This window comes from Augochlora pura, chromosome 6 (genome assembly GCF_028453695.1).
Source record: "Augochlora pura isolate Apur16 chromosome 6, APUR_v2.2.1, whole genome shotgun sequence".
NCBI classification, from domain to species: domain Eukaryota; kingdom Metazoa; phylum Arthropoda; class Insecta; order Hymenoptera; family Halictidae; genus Augochlora; species Augochlora pura.
In genome coordinates this window covers 24,001,881-24,021,772 of record NC_135777.1, presented here as the reverse complement: position 1 = coordinate 24,021,772, position 19,892 = coordinate 24,001,881, and the positions used below count along the sequence as shown (strand labels likewise).

The window sequence follows — 19,892 nt, the reverse complement described above, 5'->3', positions numbered from 1 at the left end:
ATAGAATTACATGTAAAACGCAGCCGGTGTCGAGTTGACTTATAAAACGAAAACGGTCGAATACCAACGGATAATCTTATGCAAACTATTCTTCCCGCAGCACACGATGGTCGACTGGCAAGGATTTCTTATTGTCACGGTCGAACGTCGGACTCGTTGCCTTCGGCGAGCGTAACTTCGTTGACGGCTTCGTCGATAACTTTGTTAACAAGTTCCTTGGTATCCGTAGGATCGACCGGAGATTTCCTTGGCGCGTCCATTTATCTTGGAACGGGTCGAAAATGTTGGGACCAAGAGTATCGATTCTCTTTACGGCTCTACGGCGGAGTACTTGAGTCGTTTGCCTCCGCGACATCAGAAATAGAGAGAGAGAGAGGGAGAGAGAGCGAGAGCGGGCTGCGATTCCACCTGGTTAACGGGTCACGAGTGTATGCTCCTTGTAATACACCGGCGTCGTCCGTCGGAGCGTTGCCTCCAACCCTTCGCAGCTGCGCAGGTGTACCGCCGGCACCTTCTCATTAACATCTTGGCCAAAAAGCCAGTCACGCCAGCAGAAGGATCTGGCACGGTCGAGTCATCCTATCGATCTCCGCGTCCTTCAACGAGTCGGCCGTGCACGCTCCCGCGATAAGCATCCGATCGGAGAAGAGAGGCGAAGACCAGTCACAGTTATCGCATCATCGACCTGGTGCCGGCGCGACTCGGGAGCTGATCGTCGTGCAAGAAGATGCGATGGGCGAGGAGAAGAGGGACCGTTCCGGCAAAAGGTATGCTCGATAGGCAAGGTGCAACGAACCGCTGAGATTACGTTCGCTGGACAAAGTGCACCGAGCTCAGAGACCCGTGCATCGACGCCGCTATACAGGGTGTCGCCAAGAGTCGCTCGCATTCTGGAAATCAAAGATACGTGAGCTCATTTCAAGCAACTTGTTCCTTTATAAAAATGTTCTCCGAGGCATCGTTTACGAGTTATTAACGAAAAACAGTGACCAATGAGAGGCGAGCTCGGCTGTCGAGCCAACGAGCGGACAAGGCTCAGTCGATTAGCTCGATTTCGTTGATTACCGAAACAGTAGCCAATGAAAAGCGAGGTCGGCTGACGCTAGGAGGCCGAGACACCGAGCAAACCAAGCCCAGTTCCGCTGATTTGTTCAGATGCGTCGCGTCACTCGAGCTCGCCTCTCATTGGTCACTGTTTTTCCTCGATAACTCGTAAACAAAATAGCGAATTACATTTTCACTAAGGAAAAAGTTACTTCAAATAACAACCTCGGCTACTCACCATTTACGGATTGTAAATCATTTTTGGGACATCCTGTAGACCGCTGACTGCTCGAACGAAATGCAACGAGTTTAGTCGAATTAACGCCTCCGGCATCTGATCGGTGTAACCTGATACCGCAACCGGGTCAGATAGAGCCAGGTCTTTCGCGAGACTCCCTTAACAACACCGATTTTAGAACAATATTAAACGCCGGCTCTTGCCTTCGTTTTTACAATTTTTCAACTAAATATTTTCATTCCGAATTCTCGTATAATATCTATTTTCGGAAATTAGCGGTTACGATTAATCCAATGATATTTTTAATGTTGCCACAGTCCGTGTACCGATTGCGAAAACGTCGCCGCTTCTGTTTGCTCGCATCGCACCGGCGGGAAACGGATCGCACAGGGTATCGAACTCCTCCAAGTTTAATGAACTTCTCGGCACAGGCTCATCGAAATTTGCATATTAGGTTCGTGCGAAAGAAACAGCGAGTTCTGCCAGTTACACTTCGCCGCGGGCCCTCTCGTGGTTATTTATGGTCACGTGTTGTCGTATTCGTTTAGAAACCGCGGACTCGTTGAATTGCCGTGAATTTTCTAACGAAAACGCAAAGCACAATCTCGAGTCCATTTTCTTGTTCGCAAATTCTATACATATTTTTGATAACTTCAAGATTCGTTAACGACTTCTAGCGTTTGTTAATTATACTATCTACTTGTTTGTTCGAACGTTCTATCGAGACAATCCCCCGATGCTGTTCACATTTATTTCGATTTACTCTTTAATTACGTTCATTCTGGTAATCGCCGCTTGTTACATTTACTGCGTGATATTATTCTTAGTTTATATTTTAGTGCACTAAGTAGAACATGATCTTACTTGTTAAACAAAATACACGGTTTTCTTGATCCTCGAAGTAAGATATGAAAATCGTGTCCATATACGTACGTGTCGGAGACTCGAGCATGGAAACACTTTATTGTTTATCGTTAATATTAAAACGATACTCTATGGATTATTATTTAAGAAAAATTACGATACTTGATTCAATTATCCTCCGTATTTTTCTGCGGTGCTGACCTTAGAAACGAATCCCTGAATCGGCGTTTCCGAATATGGAAATTGGATGGTATGGCCGCGATGGCAATGTGAATTTATGATCGCCGGGATACGTGCTTTTTATGGAGATCGGAACGACTTGTCACGGAAGGAAAATAAATTCGTGACGTTTTCTAAAATGAAGGCTAGAGGAACGGGGGCCTCTCTCCTGTAATTGGTACCAATATCGTGGAAAGCTTTACGATCTTTCTATTATTATCGTATTCGTGATCGATCCGGGGCTACGAAGACCACTACCGTTTATTGGATTACAAGCCGAACTGTCTCGGGCCCTTTTCATTAAGTAATTGTAAAGAATTAAGGGCAACAAGCATCCCACCGCGAATGAATATTGACAGTGTCTGTCGATAAATTTCGGATCGAGGTTTCTAATTTCCTGTCCGATTTGAAAGCACTTTCTCGGGCTTTGGTCATTCATCATCGGAACGAGGGCTAAGTGCTCCGAGCGCAGTGTCTTCGATATGTTTAAAAGCGCTGCCATACTCTAAAATAATGAGCCTCGACCCCGCTTCGTATCTGGTTGAAGCAGCACTCGTCTTATTTCCAATTTAATTAATTGTAACCTACGACGGCGCTTGTATAGACATAAATTGCAACTGAAAATAGCACTGTACAGAGTGCTGTGAACAATTGAACAATTACAGAATCAATGTAACTTGCACAACAATAACGTAGAAGTTACATCGACTCTATAATCATGCACGCGACTGTAAATCTACGTTCCATTAATTCTGACAAAAAATAAATAATTCTCGTATTGCTCGAACAATTCAATTAAACAATTATTAATTGCGTAATGTTACGTAAAAAAAAAACTGTCAGCGATATTTAGAAACGTAAATGTATTTCGCTCTGTGTTGAAAATTTTATTGCCGTGTAGTTTTGTTGGCGTCCGAATCGAAAATAATGAATGTTTCATCGAAATTGGGTAACCCTGTCACGGTTTATGAACGGTGAAAAGTGAAATTATTCTAACAACTTTCAATGCTCCTTCCATTGTTCTCGGGGATCGATCGATATCGATGAAATTTGCAGAGCCTTTACGTCTGACATAGACCTCCGGGAAGGTATTTTTTAAATTTTCATTAACCCTAGACTGCTATGGTCACATCTATAGCCGCTTCGAAAACTCATTTGTTTCCTATTGTTGACGCCGACAGACACCCAGTAAGTTTCAACAAACTTCCGGCAGTAAATCTTCTCGGACACGTACGTAACACGGTTTATTATAAATAGAAAGACGCGAATAAAAATTGTAAAAATTGCCGAAGCACTGTTTTGTCTAATAATGTGTGTGATAATATCTGACCGGTGGACTAATTCTTCTAATATTTCAAAGAACTGGTTCGAAGCGACATGAAGGGAATCGTTCTTGCTGCGGAGGGTGTGCGAAGAGATTTCCGACCGGCTGTGTAACCAGCGCGAAGTCGGGCGCGAAAAAAAGGAAAATGCAGCGACTAAAGAGCAAAACGTCTTAGAATGAGCGAAAGGAGGAGTTTTTTAGCACGTGGCGAGGACGATGCTTCTTCGAGGTGGGTGGTCGCGTGCAGAGCACGACTGGTTATAAAGTACGTACGATCGAATGCGAATCGCTGCAGCAGTCGAAAATCCTCAAAAGCGAACGATAATCTCAAAAACTTCGTTTTCATAAGAAAAAGAAAATTGCGACGATTTTACGAACATTGAAATCGAATTTTTGTCACCCTTTGGATTCTCGATCACTGTACTCCGGAAACATAATCACGCACACGTGTTGTATAATATTATCAATTAGCACACTATTATGTAGCACCATTTATACTGTTAATTAATCATGTAGGTATACGTGAACGTGGGCGAAGAATTTGTTTTGGGGACGCGACGGGGTTTGTCGTGGACATGAACGAAAATTAGGGTCACGGGGGCGCGACGCGACGGTGGGATCACCCTCGGCGCGATGGTCGTGCCCCGGCCGTGATAATTCGGCGCACGAACGATCTCGAATAAGAACCACCAGGCCACGAGGTCTCTCGTGACTTTATTCGCCGTTCTCGCTCGGCCCGAGCGAGATTGAAAAGGGAAACGCTGCTCGGTCGCGATTGCCAGTCGCGATTGCCGCCGGGCACGATCTCCCTCGCGACCGCGACGTAACACACATATATGTAAATGGAAATAACGAGATTGTGTCCCCCTATTCGATGATTGATCGCGACAGTCGATAACACGCTTCAACGGCGATTTTGCGTTTCACCGGTCAATTATGTGCTGATTATTCCGAAACCGTTCGCAAAAACAGAACATTACGCTTTCACCGAAAGCGATGTTACATTAAAACGCAATGCTAAAATCGTTCAGATCATTAGACTGCGGACATTTATGCAAAATAAAAATTCTCTGCCTCGATAGTAACAAACAGGAGTTAAATAAAAATTTATTAGCATTAGTAACAATTTTAATCAATTGAAAATAATCGAGTGATATTGTTAAATTTGTATCTTGCATTTAATGTGAAGTATTCGACATCTTTTCTCATGAACGCATAAAGTCCGTAGACTACTAACAATTGTATAGATTTTTCTAAATTCTTAAGTCGACATTATCGCTTAACGCTTACAAATCAATGTAACATATAACAAATGAAAATCTCAATCTCGCCTGGTTTCCCCGAGAAACTGTCTTGATTCTCTGTCCTTAAATTCTTACTAAAATACTTATTAAATTTCATCGCATGGATTTATACGCGAGAACGTTCATGTACTAAAAATATGCTATCTTTAATCTCTCTCTCTCTGTGATCGTTTTTTGGTGGTGGAAAAAAAATATTGGCAGCGGTGGGATTCGAACCCACGCCTCCGAAGAGACTGGTGCCTTAAACCAGCGCCTTAGACCGCTCGGCCACGCTACCATGTGACAGCGACACTCGCATTCGAGTACTCGTACCGAACGCATTGTCGGTCTACTGTGCAGAAACAGTGAAATAAAATATTGGCGATTATTGTACCAAATGCAAAAAAGTGCAGCGAAGTACCCGTTCAAATAAAGCAGGAATAGGAAAACACAACAAAATAACGGGAAGGGATTCACACTCCACTTTCGAGGTGCGTCGGGGAACACGTGTCCCCGACCTACAACAAACAACAAACAGAAACACATGGACAAAATGAGCGGAAAACGCCACCGAGAAAATTCTCCCGAGGACGCAGCACAAGCTGCGCTACGCAGGAAAGTAAAAGAGTTTGACCGACTAGCCGGAACGGACGCGTTTCACCGATTTTTCCGGAGCGACAAGAAAACAGCGAGGCCTAACCTAAACGCAAGAGCCACGTGGTCCTCTAGCGAGTCAATTGCGAACGAAAATAAAGAGAACTCAAGTATGGATTTCATAACCCCGAAAAGAACGGCAAAATTAAGAGCCCCAGAAAATAAAAAAAAAGAACTGGACACGGGAAACAAATATACCCCGCTTGCAGAGCGAAACCTCGAACCAGAGGACGCCATTCAGGCGGGCGCCCACAGCCGCCACCCTCAAACAGGAGCGCTGCGAACGCTCCTGAAGTCAAAACGAGGAAACCCAAACCCCCGCCAATAAATGTGTACACCTCGAACACGAAAAATATTATAAAAATATTCAACGAGGCGAAAATCCCAGAGGAGGACTTCTGGGTTAAACAGTCCAACGCGGAATACATCCGAATAATGCCACAAAAATTGGATGTATTCCACAAAATCAAAAACATACTAGACGCAGCAGCCCTCCAATATTATACTTTCACTCCCAGGGAAGAAAGGAAGAAGACTCTGGTTCTGAAGGGCATCGGATCAGACTTCACCGAGAAAGATGTAAAAGAGTATATCAACAACAAAAACCTCCCCAACCTTGAGGTGGTCGAGGTCACCAAAATGTCATACGATAGGAACAACAGAAACAAGTTCCATTTCATAATCCATATCACACCCAACAGCAAATCACTAGCGCTCACAAATACAAAATACATATTGCACCAACAGGTAAGATGGGAGAGATTGAGGAAAAAAGGGATCTTCCAGTGCAGAAGATGCCAGCGAATCGGGCACGCCAGCAGCAACTGCCACCTTAAGTTCAGGTGTGTGAAGTGTGGCAAAGACCATGGCCCAATTGCGCTCGGTGGAGTCTGCGAAATGGATGCACCTGGGAACGACACCCAGGTGAAATGCGCAAACTGTGGAAACCATGGACACCCGGCGTCCTACAAGGGATGCCCATACTTGTCCATGGCACAAAACATAAAAAAACGGGCCAACGAGATAAGAAGAACATTAAGAAGTGAGAGGACAAAGAAAATTGATCGGTTCACCACTCTGGGCATCTCATATGCAGTAATGGCGGGGAACCAGTACAAATCAAGCTTCCCCCCACTACGGAGGGAAATTAATATAGAAGAAAAATTTAACAAAGTAGCGCGATACACGAACAACGTAAACACGATTAATAAATCCCAAATAATAGCGGATACACACAAAAGTGAACAAAATGATAACATCTTACAACTTGAGGGCTTACTCAACAGCTTCAGGGATAGCATGTTATCCATGATGAAAGAGCAACTACAAGAAATAGACAAGAAAATCACGAACAACGCCAGAAGAATAGACTATATACTAGACCACTTTGAAAACTAATAACCCCACACACGAAACACATACAAAACAAAACTCAGACTCTACCTAGGGACACTAACCCAAAAATCAAACTCTGTGCTATTAACGTAAACTCAATAGCTTCAAACAAAAGGAGACTAGACCTAGAAGAATTTGTCAACAGAAACCAAATCGATATAGCTCTTATAACAGAAACCAAATTAAACAGCAAACACAAACCAAGCTTTAACAACTACTCATTCATTCGCACAGATAGACCGCACGCTAAGAACGGAGGAGGAACTGCAATCTTAATAAGCAACAGAATCAGCTTTACACACATAACATACCCAAATTCCGCACCGAACAAAGTCATTGAATACACCGCAATTAAAATAAGTTCAAACTCTGGAACACGTGTCCCCGACGCACAACAAACAACAAACAGAAACACATGGACAAAATGAGCGGAAAAGGCCACCGAGAAAATTCTCCTGAGGACGCAGCACAAGCTGCGCTACGCAGGAAAGTAAAAGAGTTTGACCGACTAACCAGAACGGACGCGTTCCACCGATTTTTCCGGAGTGACAAGAAAACAGCGAGGCCTAACCTAAACGCAAGAGCCACGTGGTCCTCCATCGAATCGATCGCGAGCGAAAACAAGGAAAACACAAACATGGAGTTCATAACCCCGAAAAGAATGGCAAAGGTAAGGGCTCCGGTTAGTAAAAACGAACTAGCCACGGGGAACAAATACATTCCGCTTACAGACCGAATCAGAGGACGCCATTCCTGCAGCCAGCCACAATCACCAGTGGTCGCCGCCCACAAACAGGAGCGCTGCGAACGCTCCCGAAACTACAAAGAAAAAAGTAAAACCCCCGCCGATAAACGTATACACCATCAACGCTAAACATATAGTAAAAATATTTACCGAGGCAAAAATCCCAGAGGAGGATTTCTGAGTAAAACAGTCTAACGCGGAATACATCCGAATAATGCTGGACGAAAAGCGATGCTCTTTCACAATAATTCGCCTCGCAGGGGTAGCGTCAACCCCTAAAATTATTTGGATGCAACTTTGTTACCGTTTCAGTCAAAGTAAAACTTCAAACACGAAGCTTCTTTGTTTTAATCTACTTTGATATAGCATCAGCTGATTTGCAAAATAGTGAGTATAAAGCACTGCTGTTATATTTGTGCAAAATAAATCGACTATTTTGAAATCTGATCTAAAGACGCTGAGAAAAGTGGAACATCCGTCGGATGTGTATCGAGGATTTCCTTCATACTGCACGGTATTGGTTCGAAGCTTGGGTTTAATCCAAATGCACGTCAATAATGGGTAGAAGGCATCGAATCGGGGCCAATTTGTAAGAACTCTGTAATTGTGTGCCAATCAGAAGGAAACGTTGGTCAATTACACTCAGTTACCCGTTTTGTGGGTCACGTTTCGATGCCGATACTAAAACAGTCGTTCCTATTCTCTGCTTTTCAATTAAGTCTATCATTGTTGAACGTTAATTGGAAAATCCGTCGCACGTGATATTAATTGATTACGATATACATGACGCTCGGTACCAGTTCAGACAGTGGCTCGAGACAGAGTTCACGAACCGGACATTGATGAAAATTTCATTCGCGTAAATAGATTTCGGTTAAATAGTGTTCTACTATACATTGAGTTAGACGAATATTGTTTTCCTGTACACGGAGTTCGGCTAAATGGAATTAAGTTAATCGTAGTTGAATCGTGGATGAGAGGCACAGCCAGCATTTAGTCGTCCTTGAATGAAGCCGTCCAAGAATTGTGTGGCAACCGGTATTTCAATTGGACGACTCCAATCAACGACGTCTCCAGAGTAATGCCTGAGCGTTTCCGTGTCCGCGAGCCATTAGCTTGTAACGAAATTTCTTTTTCGAGCTCCTCTTCGTAGATCGATGCGTCGCGTCTGCGAGTCTCCATGTGGAGGCATGTAGCCCCGTACCACCCTCTTCCTGTTCCTAGTCCGACCCCTTGCCTCGCCTCTTGCCTCTTCGCCTTCTTCAACCCCCGCTTCGCCGCCGCCGTCACTGACACCGACCCACCTTGATCCTCCTAACAGCCTCAGTTTCCGCAAGCAAGGATTTCAGTCCGTTCCGGGCATCCACCCGGCTCGGTGTACCATCTCGTCGGGCTCATCCCTCCCGTCAACAACCGAGGCCAGACTTCCACGTGGAACCGGCTCCTTCGCACGTCGAATCAACGTTTTCAGGGAACCGTGAACGCTGATCCACCCTGCACATGGTATTCGCGCAATCAACGGCCCAAAATATATTATATTATAGTGAATCTAATCCTCGTGTAACAATTCGAACGATTCGCTCCGAAAGCAGACCTTTGGGCTTCGTATTTTTGGGATTGTCGTTTTCGTGGATCACAATCGAATCTGGAACATCAATTTGTTACTAAAAATAATATGATAAAAATTCGAAACAATTTTTATACGTTACCGAACTTGTTTGTGATTGGTAAATTTTCTGTTAAATTTTTGTAGCATCGGTTGATATCTGTTAACGTGTTTTTGAGTTCGGTGAGAGTTGCGACGCAGCTTCATTCGTTGGAGCACTTTTTTTTAAATGCTAGATAATTACTTGTCTTTCCATTAAATTGCTGTTTCGCCAATGAGCCAGTTGTCAGAGAAATGACTGACATCTAAATGGCGTATAAGGGTTGAAAATCCTTTCCGGTAACTGTAACAGAAATCTGATATGAAGTAACATTAGGGCGTGTCTTCTTAAAACCCCGGTCAGACTGCAATCTTTATTTATCTTAAATAATAAATACGGATGTCTCGGAAACTGGACATTGAACATCTTATCGTGGACGCCTTAATTGATTTTTCATAGCGACAATTAACGGATCGATTTCATATTTAGGCAAAGGTCCTCCTCGAAACATGGCAACAGATCATCCTCGGACAGCGAGCTAGCGCAGGGTAAGAGCAAAGGGCGTAGAACGAAATCGAGGGAGAAATGGCCGCTCTTGGACGGGTTGACCGTCGACGAATTGGCACGTTACCGGCGCAGGAGGGTTCAAGGTCAGCCGAAAGACAATCTTGGACTTTACTCGGGATCGGAGGACAGGCTGTTCGAGCCTGGGAAAATCATCGGTCTCAGTGACGAGGATTCGCCCAAGGTTAGTCGATAGACAAAATTTCTTCGAAACGTTTTAGGTGTCCTACTAATTCATCGAAATTAATGAAAAAACAAAGGAAAATCTTGATCGAAATTAAGAGAACATTTAAGCAACAATTTTCCGATTCATAGATGTACCCCTTCCGTAGGAAAATGTTTGGCTGGAAGGAAGCAAACGGGTCGACGATGCTCAACCGAAGGATTTGTTAGACGAAGGCACGGAAGCGTCGGATCTGGAAGAGATCGACGACCGAAGAAAGGTGGACACGGAACCAGAAACAACGAACAAAGAATCTCTAATTGCTTTGCCGCATACCAACGAGGATGAAACGATGGAGACTCAGACCGAGAGCTCCAAGTTCGTCAGCCATTTTGGAGCTCCTAAACGACGACCATCTCCGATTAGAAGGTAAATGTTCGCAAACGTTATAAACACTTCGTCTGGTTATGTAGCATTTCAACGAATTATTCGTGAGTCGAGCTAATATTTATTCTCGGTTTGACGGAAGGGGCACCGCTTTAAAGAGGGGTGGACAGTTTTACACGGACACGGAAACGTTCTCTTCGTACGTGGCGTACGCGGGCCAACACAGGCCGGAACTAGCCCGAAGAGCGACGTCATTGAGGATGGAGGGCGACTTGCAGACGACCACTGAGAAATGCGAGAAATTCATCCAGTGGTTGAACGTCAGCCGTCCAGGACTTATGCGCGTGCCCACGCACCTGAAGCTCGAGGGTGAGATCGAAACGACCACCGAAAACCATGAGAAATATGTGCCGTTCGTCGGGGTGCGTAGACCGGAACTGCTCAGGCAGCATACGAATCTAAAGCTGGAAGGCGAATCGAACTTCATGCCGGAGTACACCGAAGTTTTCAAGAGGCACAGCAACAGAGGTGACGGTTCAAGCCGTTCTTCAAAAATAATACCATTTTCCATCTAACGTCTGCAAATTAAAAAATTGTAAAAAGTAACTAAGACACAGATATTCGCAGTTTAATTACAAATAAACGAATTTGAATTTCGTGATTCGACTTACCCAAAATCTACAATTTGCTAGCATCGATTCCGTAGGATTACCTTGGCTTCAAGATGCTGAGAAAAATTAAAAAATAGTTCTTTTTAAAAATTGCGTTCCCGTAAAAGCTAGATTCTGAGTGGTCCATTTCTGATCAATTGTATAACACATAACATTGTGCAGTGTTAAAAAGGAATCTTCATTCGATTATTATTCTATATTGTAGAAAGACCGCAGCCAGTGAAACCGGAAACGCATCTAAGAACGGGAACAGATTTCTTTAAGAGCACCGAGAACGCGGAGAACTTTATCAATCCCCGTGTAAGAGAGGCACAGCTGATGAGCGAATTGAATAAAGACGTCGAGGAGGAGGAGAAAAAGCGAAAAGAACAGAAGGAGAAGCAAACGGAAGAAGAGATGAAAATGTTGGTGTCGAAGTTGGAGGACTTGAAGGGTCCGCCGCTCGAAGTTCCTGAGTACAAAGACGCATACAAGGCAACTTCCACTTTCCTTGAATTAATGCAATCCTTGCACAGGGTGTAGCACCTAATCTCAACGTTTTAAATATTTCAACTATACTTTTTGATATCGAGGTCATCAAAGTATTTTCAAGCGAGCTGCGTGTTTTCGTCTTCGCAGTGTGATAACTTTTTATTTGATACGTTATCTGTCAAGAGCCTATTAATAGAATGTCCACCGACTGTTCTATATCTGACGCAAGTTTCGTCTAAATAAAAATACACAAAGAAATCGCAAGGCTACAACTCGTTGGCTCACATACGCGACATTACTGTGATCATTTAAAAAATGATTGAGAGAAAAGTCTAGCATTTAGTAAAATATATTATAAAATACTTGCTATGGAATTCATGGAGCTATGTTGTTCTGTTGCAGAACTTTCCAAGGGAGCGACCGAAGATTTTAAAACCGGAAGATGAAATTGGTCGAGCAGACGGCTCGAAGATCCCTTCCTCGCCCGCCAGCAAATTTTCGACAAAAATCGATCAGGATCCAGAGTATAAGTCTAAATACTTGGATTATCAAAGGGACCACCCTGTGTACCGGAAACCGCCCTTAACGGTAAGGTCGACGCTGGTTCCTCCGGAATTCTGCCCGCCTTATGGCAAACAGGATGCCAGACGGAACGATTACGAGCTCACCAGCGAGGTGAGATCTCAATACGTGCCTTACGGTTGCGTGCCGAAGGTGGAATCCTTAAGGATGCCATCCAGTTTGCGTCTGGAGGGAAATCTCGACCTTGAACCGGAATACAGGATGGCTTATTGTACGAAACGCGAAAGCCAATGCGCCAATCCGAGAATGCATCGTAGACGAGATCATAGTTTAAGTGCTTCCAGACGGAAAGAGAATCACTGGATGAACAATGTGGATCAGAGCGATCATGCGAACACTGTCCAAGATCGCAACGCTTTTCAAGTGTTGAAAACCCGGATTCACGAGGACAACGTTTGCGGCAAACCGCCGTCGGGTAGTCGCAGGTTTGTACGCAGAAACTTTGTTAAATCAGTCGATAGATTTTCCAATTACACTGTTTAATAGACTTCTCTTTCAAAGTTCTACGTATACGAACGCCTATTCAAAGTTAGGGGTCTGAAAATTTATTGAAGAATATTACTGAAATGTCATAATTATTATATCATATCGATTATACAAAGTGTTTCATTAACAACTGCAGTTTTAAGGGATCAAGGTTGATTCCTTTTGTATTGCAATTAATATTTAAATGCTCTCTAATCATCCATTCTTTCCTAAAGGAATTCGTATATAATATATCAGGACTTATAATACTTATATACTGTTAACGTTAAGGAAACGCCTGCATATGTTCTATGATATAAATGTAACTGTGGTGTGATGATAATACAGACATTCGAGGACTTCCCAAATTCACCTGCAAAAACTAGGCCAGCTAGATACGCCAGAATGCAACAGATTAAAGGACGAATCGTCTGGTCCATCTTATCGGCTTCATGTCTGTAACGTCGACGATGAACCCCAAGGTTTTCGACGCAGACGATCGCCGTCACTTCAGTCTTCCGGAAGGATACGAAATCCTTCACCTGACCGTGCACTTCCCGCTGATGTTATCAGACCATATTCTCCTAGTTTCGGTAAAGGCACTAAGCAACATAATAATGATCAATCATTTGTCGTTTTGGATAATGAAGTTTTTGACTCGAATAAAAATGAGATACGCAGGAAAATGGCAGATAGAAATTATAATATCGATGGCACGCTTGTCCACTCGAAAGGAAGAAATAGAGCCACAAGTAATTGGATGCCACCATGGTATGATAGTACAAACACCATTTAAAGTAATATCTACATTATTCGCATTCCTTACTTGCTTTGAATAAACGTAGACTTTACTTATTGGTGCAGAACAATATCATTTTAGCGCAAATACGAAACATATTACAAGTATGTATTTATTACAAATTATTTCTTCCAAGCAAATATACTTGCTTACAATTCGATGAAGAAATTAGAGTAGCATTTAATCCATACTACTTTTGTTATACAAGGACAAAATATACTGTTCAGTAATAAGGAACGACATGAAACCTTGTATGTAAATATGTAACAACTATATAGAACAAATTTGTATTTCATAAAAACCAACAAATTATATATTCTCTTTGTTTGTTAAATAGTTGAAAAGTGACTTTAACAATGGTTGTATGATTTTGTGTCAAATCTTGTACATTTAAACTATGTTTATAGATTCAATTAATAAAATGAAGGTTTAAGAAAATGTTAAGTTTATAAGATTTAAAAAATACATTATGAAATTATACATATATATCTATGCTAATCATAATTTATTCTGTTGAATAAAGAATATATTTAGTATATTATAAATTTTGTTGTCTACAAAATTATTAGGTCCACAGAAAGGTGCTCTTTATTTTTTTAAATTAAATTTCCATATTTCTGGTAAAAAATAGTTATATTATTTTCAAACAGAGAAAGATAGTCATCTTATACACTTTGAAGTTGATCAACTTCTTGGTAAACCCGATATTTCGTTTTTAATAACAAGATTTGTGTGAGATATAAATATATAAATGTAGAAAGTCTATAAACATATGTATATCCCACATACATACAACTGCCAAGTTTATAATATTGTATTATTCTATATTGGAATGCATTAAAGCAGATGAAATAAAAAATTTACCTTTTCTGTTATTACCTCTAGTCATTTGTATTTGCCATATTATAAATAAAAAAAAAATTTTCAAATACATTATCTTCTTATATATTTATTCTATATAAACGTAAAAACTTGTTAGTATTATCTTTAATATTTAATCTTTGCATTCCTATAACTAATCTTTAATATATCTCGTACGTATTTTAAATTATAATACTGACAATACTTTGGTGTACATTATATGTATATTTTAAACAAATTACTACTTTGAAATATTTAATAAACCTACCTACATATTTATAATACTAAAAATGCGCAAGTGATATTATTTCAGGAAATAGTTGCTGCTACAATTACTTTAACGCAATCAAATGATAATTTAAAAAAATGAAAAAATAGAACGGATTTAACTAACTCTTACGCATACATATTAATTACTAGGTCACAAATTCAAATAATGCTACATGTACATACATAGATTCATGCGCAAATTCATTCGATACGTATATGCGTATTCATCTAACTTCAGACTGCTTGCAAGAAGCCTTTAAATAGACAGGGAAATTATTAACTCCAGTCCGTCACTTCTTCGATATAAATGGACTTTTGCGGAAGCGCACTGAATAGTGAAGAATTTATTTAAAAAATCCTAGTATAAAGCTGATATTGTGAAAAAATGGCGGACCCAGAACTAGAAGCGATCAGACAGCAGCGATTAGCTCAATTACAACAACAATATAAGGTATATTATTAGATACTATTATTTGTAACCTCAAAATTTACCACTTTATAACATGTCAGATTTGATAAAAGGAAATTAAATAGTCATTAGGAAGATATTAAATGGCATAATAAATTTCGATAACCACGTATAGGCCTACTACAATTCAAAGTGAAAAATGCACAATTAATTAAAGCGTTCTGAATCAAGTTTAACCAGTTTTAATATTTCATTGAATCGTATCTATTTTTAATTGCAACCTGAGAAGGAAAACTATAATAACAACCACATATAGGAACTTAATTACGTGTATATATGTATATTATTTATTCTTATTGCTATTATATTTAATATGTACAGCATGGAAATATTGATAATAAACAAGCAATGGAGGAGAAGAAGCGAGAGATGGAAGAAATGAGAAATTCAATTCTTATTCAAGTATTGGATCAGTCAGCCAGGGCAAGACGTAAGAATATAGTAAATTCTCTCCAATTGGCCTTTAGTTTGTAAAGAAAAATAGACAATTTAGAAAGAGGAGATATACAATTATTTGACCTTTGTTTTAATAGTTGTTGATGATCAGCTGAAGGACAATTGGAGAGAATTTATTGTATCAATGTATTTAACCATTACATGAACACAGTAAGTCAATAGAAATTTTTTAAATCCTACACTTACACATCTGCTTCTGCAGTTAATACGTTAAGTATTGGTAAACCAGAGAAAGGAAAAATGGTAGAAGATATAATATTGAATATGGCACAACGAGGTCGGCTACCTGGTAAACTAGGTGAAAAAGAGCTTATTAATCTACTTGAAAGTGTAAATCAGCAAACAAAACGAACTACTGTTGTCAAGGTTAGTTAACATCATATTAATCTGCATTATTTTTTAATATGACAGACGTTAATTATATAATTAAATTTCAGTTCGATAGGCGAAGAGCAGCACTAGATTCTGATGACGATGATTTATAGTACTTTTATATAATTTATGTCTTGCTAAACAACATTGCAAAGGTTTATTTCATTTTCAAGCAATAATTGAAGTTGTAACCTACAGATGTATGCTTAATTAGTTGTATGTTCTTATTTTTTATGGTATATTGAAATAAAAAGAGATAAACAGAATTGAATCATTAGTCAATGAGTATCACCTGAATTTTGTAAGTTACCAATTTTTCATTCACTTCAACTTTTATATTATTGAAAACACGTTCATGGCATTATCATTTTCTTTATTAAATATAAGTAAATACACATTTAAAACGCATAATATTCTTCTTAAAAAGATCGTTATGCTCCGACTGAAGCATTCAAAACATTTAAATAATGATTTACATGTATTTGTGATTGCATGAAACATTTCGTTTACTTCATTTAGATAAAAAAAAAACGTACACGGTAATTTAAAAATTCAATAAAAAACTCCAATTTAAATAGTTCAATTGACATTCTTCCAAAATTCTTTAATTATATGTGTTTTATTTAAAATTATAATACGAGACATATTCTTTCACAAAGTTTAAGAAAGCTCGTTTAATTGGATGATTTGTATTGTCTTATGAACATTCTACTTATTCGAGATTTGTTTTATCCTTTATCCGGCGATGTATACATGTTCTTTAATGTACCTCTTCTACTCCAAACGAAAGTAAAACAGTAATAAAACAATACTGAATATACTAATGCATATTGAAATATGCTTGTATATTTTATAATGAAAAACTATTGTTTAGCTGAACATCATATATTCATATTAAGTTTAAATTGAATAGCTATTTAAATTGTAAAATTGTTGATATTTATCGCCGGATGAGGATTAATTATTATACTATCTAATTCATACAATTTTTCCACTGCATTATTCACTACACCGAACATAATCATACTGATATACACGAAATGCCGTAATTTGAATAATTCGATCTTAATTTTGTAAAACTTACTATATTAAATTAGAGTTTATAAAATATTAATGAAAAATACAATACGTCTTCACATTGCCGAGGCTCACAAAATTATTAAATATTAATAACTTAACTGCTTTTAGTCTTTCTTCATATGATTTGTCCCTGATTGTTCTGTAACATCATTTAATGTTTAAAAGGAGTACGACATAAATATATAGTTAACATTTAAACATAAGTTACTTTTACCTTCTTCTTCGTCGTTTGCATCCAAAATGTCTGGGCAGCAAATTCCATAACATATTAATGATAAAAAGCCAGCTGGTAAACCGAATAAAACCATTGTCAAGATGGGATTTCCCATCCACATTGCAGTAAGAGTTGTTCTTAATTCAAACCACGATCTGTAAATATGTATTAGCCAACTGTTTCCACCGTATCGCTGTAAATTTATATCTTGATTTTAATTTGCTTCTATTTACAGAAATTAATTGTATTTAGAAAAAAAAAAAATATCAAAATTATGTTCCACCTACCGGAGCGCTTTCGTTACGAATTTGCTCTAGGAACAACTCTATCACATGAGGAGTTAATTTTTCCGTGTCATCCTCTGGAATGTGATGATGATTTGTCGTAGTGTTAATAACAATTAAACTTGGCAAGGGAAGAACCATCATCGCTATACTATTGACTAGTTCAGGATTAGCTATCCAACCAAATTGGAAGTGGCTAGTTAAAGGAGTTGTAATTAAATTTTTATCAAGATAAACAGCATTTAAATTATGCTGAAATGTTCTTACTCGTGATATTTTTCTCGTTTGCTTTTAATTATAGATTCCACCATATCTTTGAATCGCAACATGTGCGGTGGTACTTTCTCTAATTGATTCTCTTCCACAACTGCTAGAACCAAATTCTTATTTGTTAAAAACAGTTGATTTATATTTCCTCTTGTCACTTTTGGAAATGTAGGGAAACGTTCCGAGTTTATCCACTTGTACAACGTGTCGTTCAATTGTTCTATGTCATTTGTAGTATGACCTGTATAAAAAAATGTGAATGCAAACATCAGTTCTTCTAATTATACGTAAGCATAATTGTAAAATTATTTGGTACTTCCATAAAATTTTACCAGTAAAATTGTAATGATAATTTTCTTTATAAACAAACAATGCTGGAACACTTTCTACTGGAGCATGCTTGTTGACAACACGTGGATGAGACTGATAGAAAAATGCATGTGGCTGGAACACATCTGCAGTCTTGTGGTAATATTCCTACATACATTCGCTTCTTATTACTTAATTCTTTTGGTAATATTCTAATCAAAATAACATTTTAGTCTTACCCATAACGGTCCAACTTTCTCTCCAACATACAAAAAGTACAAGCCACGTTCTCTTTTAATTGTGTCAAAACTTTGAGTTTTCGTTATCTCTTGAACTGGCGGACCACTCACTCTTAACGCAAATTTTACTATCTCATCTCTTGTTCTGTCTCCATGGTACGTAAACTCCTGTTCTCCTTTTAAACTATATGTAAACAAGTAATGTTTATGTAAATATTTACTTTTTTATAATGTAGGACCATAGACCATAGTGTTTCTTACAATAGAATGGTTGGAAATCCTTTGACCTTGAAAGCATGTGCTACACTTGTAAATCTAGTGCAATCAACACGCCCTACGCGTATTGATGTTGCATGCAAGTGTTGCGCTACATGGCCCCAAATTGGTTCTAATCTTTTGCAATGTGCACACCATGGTGCATACATCTGAAGGAAAAAGAGATACTTAACTTTTTGTATAATAATATAGCCGACAAATTTGATATATGAAGTTTATAATGTGTTTATACCATTACTAGCCATTGTCCATCTTTATGAATGTCCAAGAATCTGAAAAACAAAGTTGATAAATATTCATACGTGTATAGACATGAAAAATATGTATATATACTTATACGCAAGTAATAGTGTTATATGATAAAATTATGAGTATTTCACCTGTCGCTTAATTCAAGTACACGTGATGCCGTTATATGTGTGAGAATTCCTGAAAAAGCTACATTACATTTTAATAATGGACATTGTATCTTTTATGTGATATTACAAAATAAACAATATTCTATATAAAAAATTGCTAATGTTGTGAGAAATAATGAGTTAAAAAAGAAATTGAATTGTTGTTTTGCGTTAATAAAAAAAGGAATGTATTGGAACGAAAATATGTATAAATTTAAATGGAGGTGCATCTATTTGCTTATGCCAAAATACATTTGCGAATGGACATGCTATTTTTCGAACACTTTTTCTGAAAGAAAATAAACGTTATCATTCTGGTAAATAAATTTGAAAAGACAAAATCAAATTAAAAGTGTTCCGTGACACTAGTAAATTATCGATCGATAGTGGTCAAGGTTATGAAATAATACAACGAATTATAAACGAATATATTTCCGGAACGAATGTTGCGGCTACAATTGGCACGACGATATAATTAGCGTTGGCTAGTACACTTACCATAAACAATTGCGATGAGCACGAATTTCGTTAATGTTACCATTGCAGCAAAAAGATTGTTAAATGGACGTAGCCTTTTTCCCGTTTTAATCTAGAATGTTATACATCGTTTATTTCCACGCGATTACAACAGTAAGCATTTTAAGCTGTCAAATTTCCACGCACACGACAAATTCCAGTACATTTCTACCATGTTTTCGTTGTACAACGCCACACGGTCTTCATACCGGCTTCCACACTGAACTGCTGATCCTGATGCTGAGGTCAGGTGCTGAACGCTGAAGTTGAGCTTTGCGCTTCAGCCACAATAACTGCGTGAATACAATATATGCGAGCATCGCGCGGAGAGGGGATTTTTAAAAAAATGCAGAAAATGCAAGTTTAA

At 39.0% G+C, this 19,892-nt stretch overlaps 4 protein-coding genes and 1 non-coding gene across 8 annotated transcripts; 3 read left to right on the top strand and 2 right to left on the bottom strand.

Annotated features, from left to right (window-relative positions):
- The first annotated feature begins 445 nt into the window (after positions 1 to 445).
- On the top strand, positions 446 to 14,353 carry LOC144470742 (uncharacterized). Of its 2 annotated transcripts, XM_078182234.1 has the most exons (9): positions 446 to 767; positions 1,600 to 1,736; positions 3,726 to 3,918; positions 9,902 to 10,160; positions 10,309 to 10,568; positions 10,669 to 11,054; positions 11,403 to 11,671; positions 12,071 to 12,675; positions 13,064 to 14,353. In XM_078182234.1, exons 3-9 carry the CDS (start codon positions 3,866 to 3,868, stop codon positions 13,509 to 13,511), a joined length of 2,280 nt encoding a protein of 759 aa, XP_078038360.1. In that variant the 5' UTR covers positions 446 to 767; positions 1,600 to 1,736; positions 3,726 to 3,865; the 3' UTR covers positions 13,512 to 14,353. The 2 variants fall into 2 exon arrangements, with proteins under 2 accessions (XP_078038360.1, XP_078038361.1); XM_078182235.1 differs by lacking the exons at positions 446 to 767; positions 1,600 to 1,736 and adding an exon at positions 3,544 to 3,595.
- Trnal-aag (transfer RNA leucine (anticodon AAG)) lies at positions 5,189 to 5,270 on the bottom strand. Its single transcript has one exon. It is a non-coding gene; the product is annotated as a tRNA-Leu (tRNA).
- LOC144470743 (uncharacterized) lies at positions 5,743 to 9,993 on the top strand. The gene is made up of 2 exons (XM_078182236.1): positions 5,743 to 7,691; positions 7,753 to 9,993. Exon 1 carries the CDS (start codon positions 6,062 to 6,064, stop codon positions 7,022 to 7,024), a length of 963 nt encoding a protein of 320 aa, XP_078038362.1. The 5' UTR covers positions 5,743 to 6,061; the 3' UTR covers positions 7,025 to 7,691; positions 7,753 to 9,993.
- A 537-nt stretch (positions 14,354 to 14,890) lies between the features above and the next one.
- Pdcd-5 (programmed cell death 5) lies at positions 14,891 to 16,208 on the top strand. The gene is made up of 4 exons (XM_078182572.1): positions 14,891 to 15,096; positions 15,436 to 15,544; positions 15,773 to 15,936; positions 16,008 to 16,208. The coding sequence occupies exons 1-4, from the start codon at positions 15,031 to 15,033 to the stop codon at positions 16,053 to 16,055; spliced, it is 387 nt and encodes a 128-aa protein (XP_078038698.1). The 5' UTR covers positions 14,891 to 15,030; the 3' UTR covers positions 16,056 to 16,208.
- A 90-nt stretch (positions 16,209 to 16,298) lies between these two features.
- On the bottom strand, positions 16,299 to 19,815 carry Tmx3 (Thioredoxin-related transmembrane protein 3). 3 transcript variants are annotated; one of them, XM_078183671.1, is made up of 11 exons: positions 19,673 to 19,815; positions 19,508 to 19,598; positions 18,992 to 19,049; positions 18,844 to 18,883; positions 18,597 to 18,760; positions 18,336 to 18,519; positions 18,120 to 18,264; positions 17,788 to 18,028; positions 17,524 to 17,716; positions 17,237 to 17,429; positions 16,299 to 17,161 (listed from the first exon to the last, which is right to left on the bottom strand). In XM_078183671.1, exons 2-11 carry the CDS (start codon positions 19,548 to 19,550, stop codon positions 17,127 to 17,129), a joined length of 1,296 nt encoding a protein of 431 aa, XP_078039797.1. In that variant the 5' UTR covers positions 19,551 to 19,598; positions 19,673 to 19,815; the 3' UTR covers positions 16,299 to 17,126. The 3 variants fall into 3 exon arrangements, with proteins under 3 accessions (XP_078039797.1, XP_078039799.1, XP_078039798.1); XM_078183673.1 differs by having other exon boundaries at positions 18,992 to 19,040; XM_078183672.1 differs by having other exon boundaries at positions 19,508 to 19,791.
- Between the last annotated feature and the right edge of the window lie 77 nt (positions 19,816 to 19,892).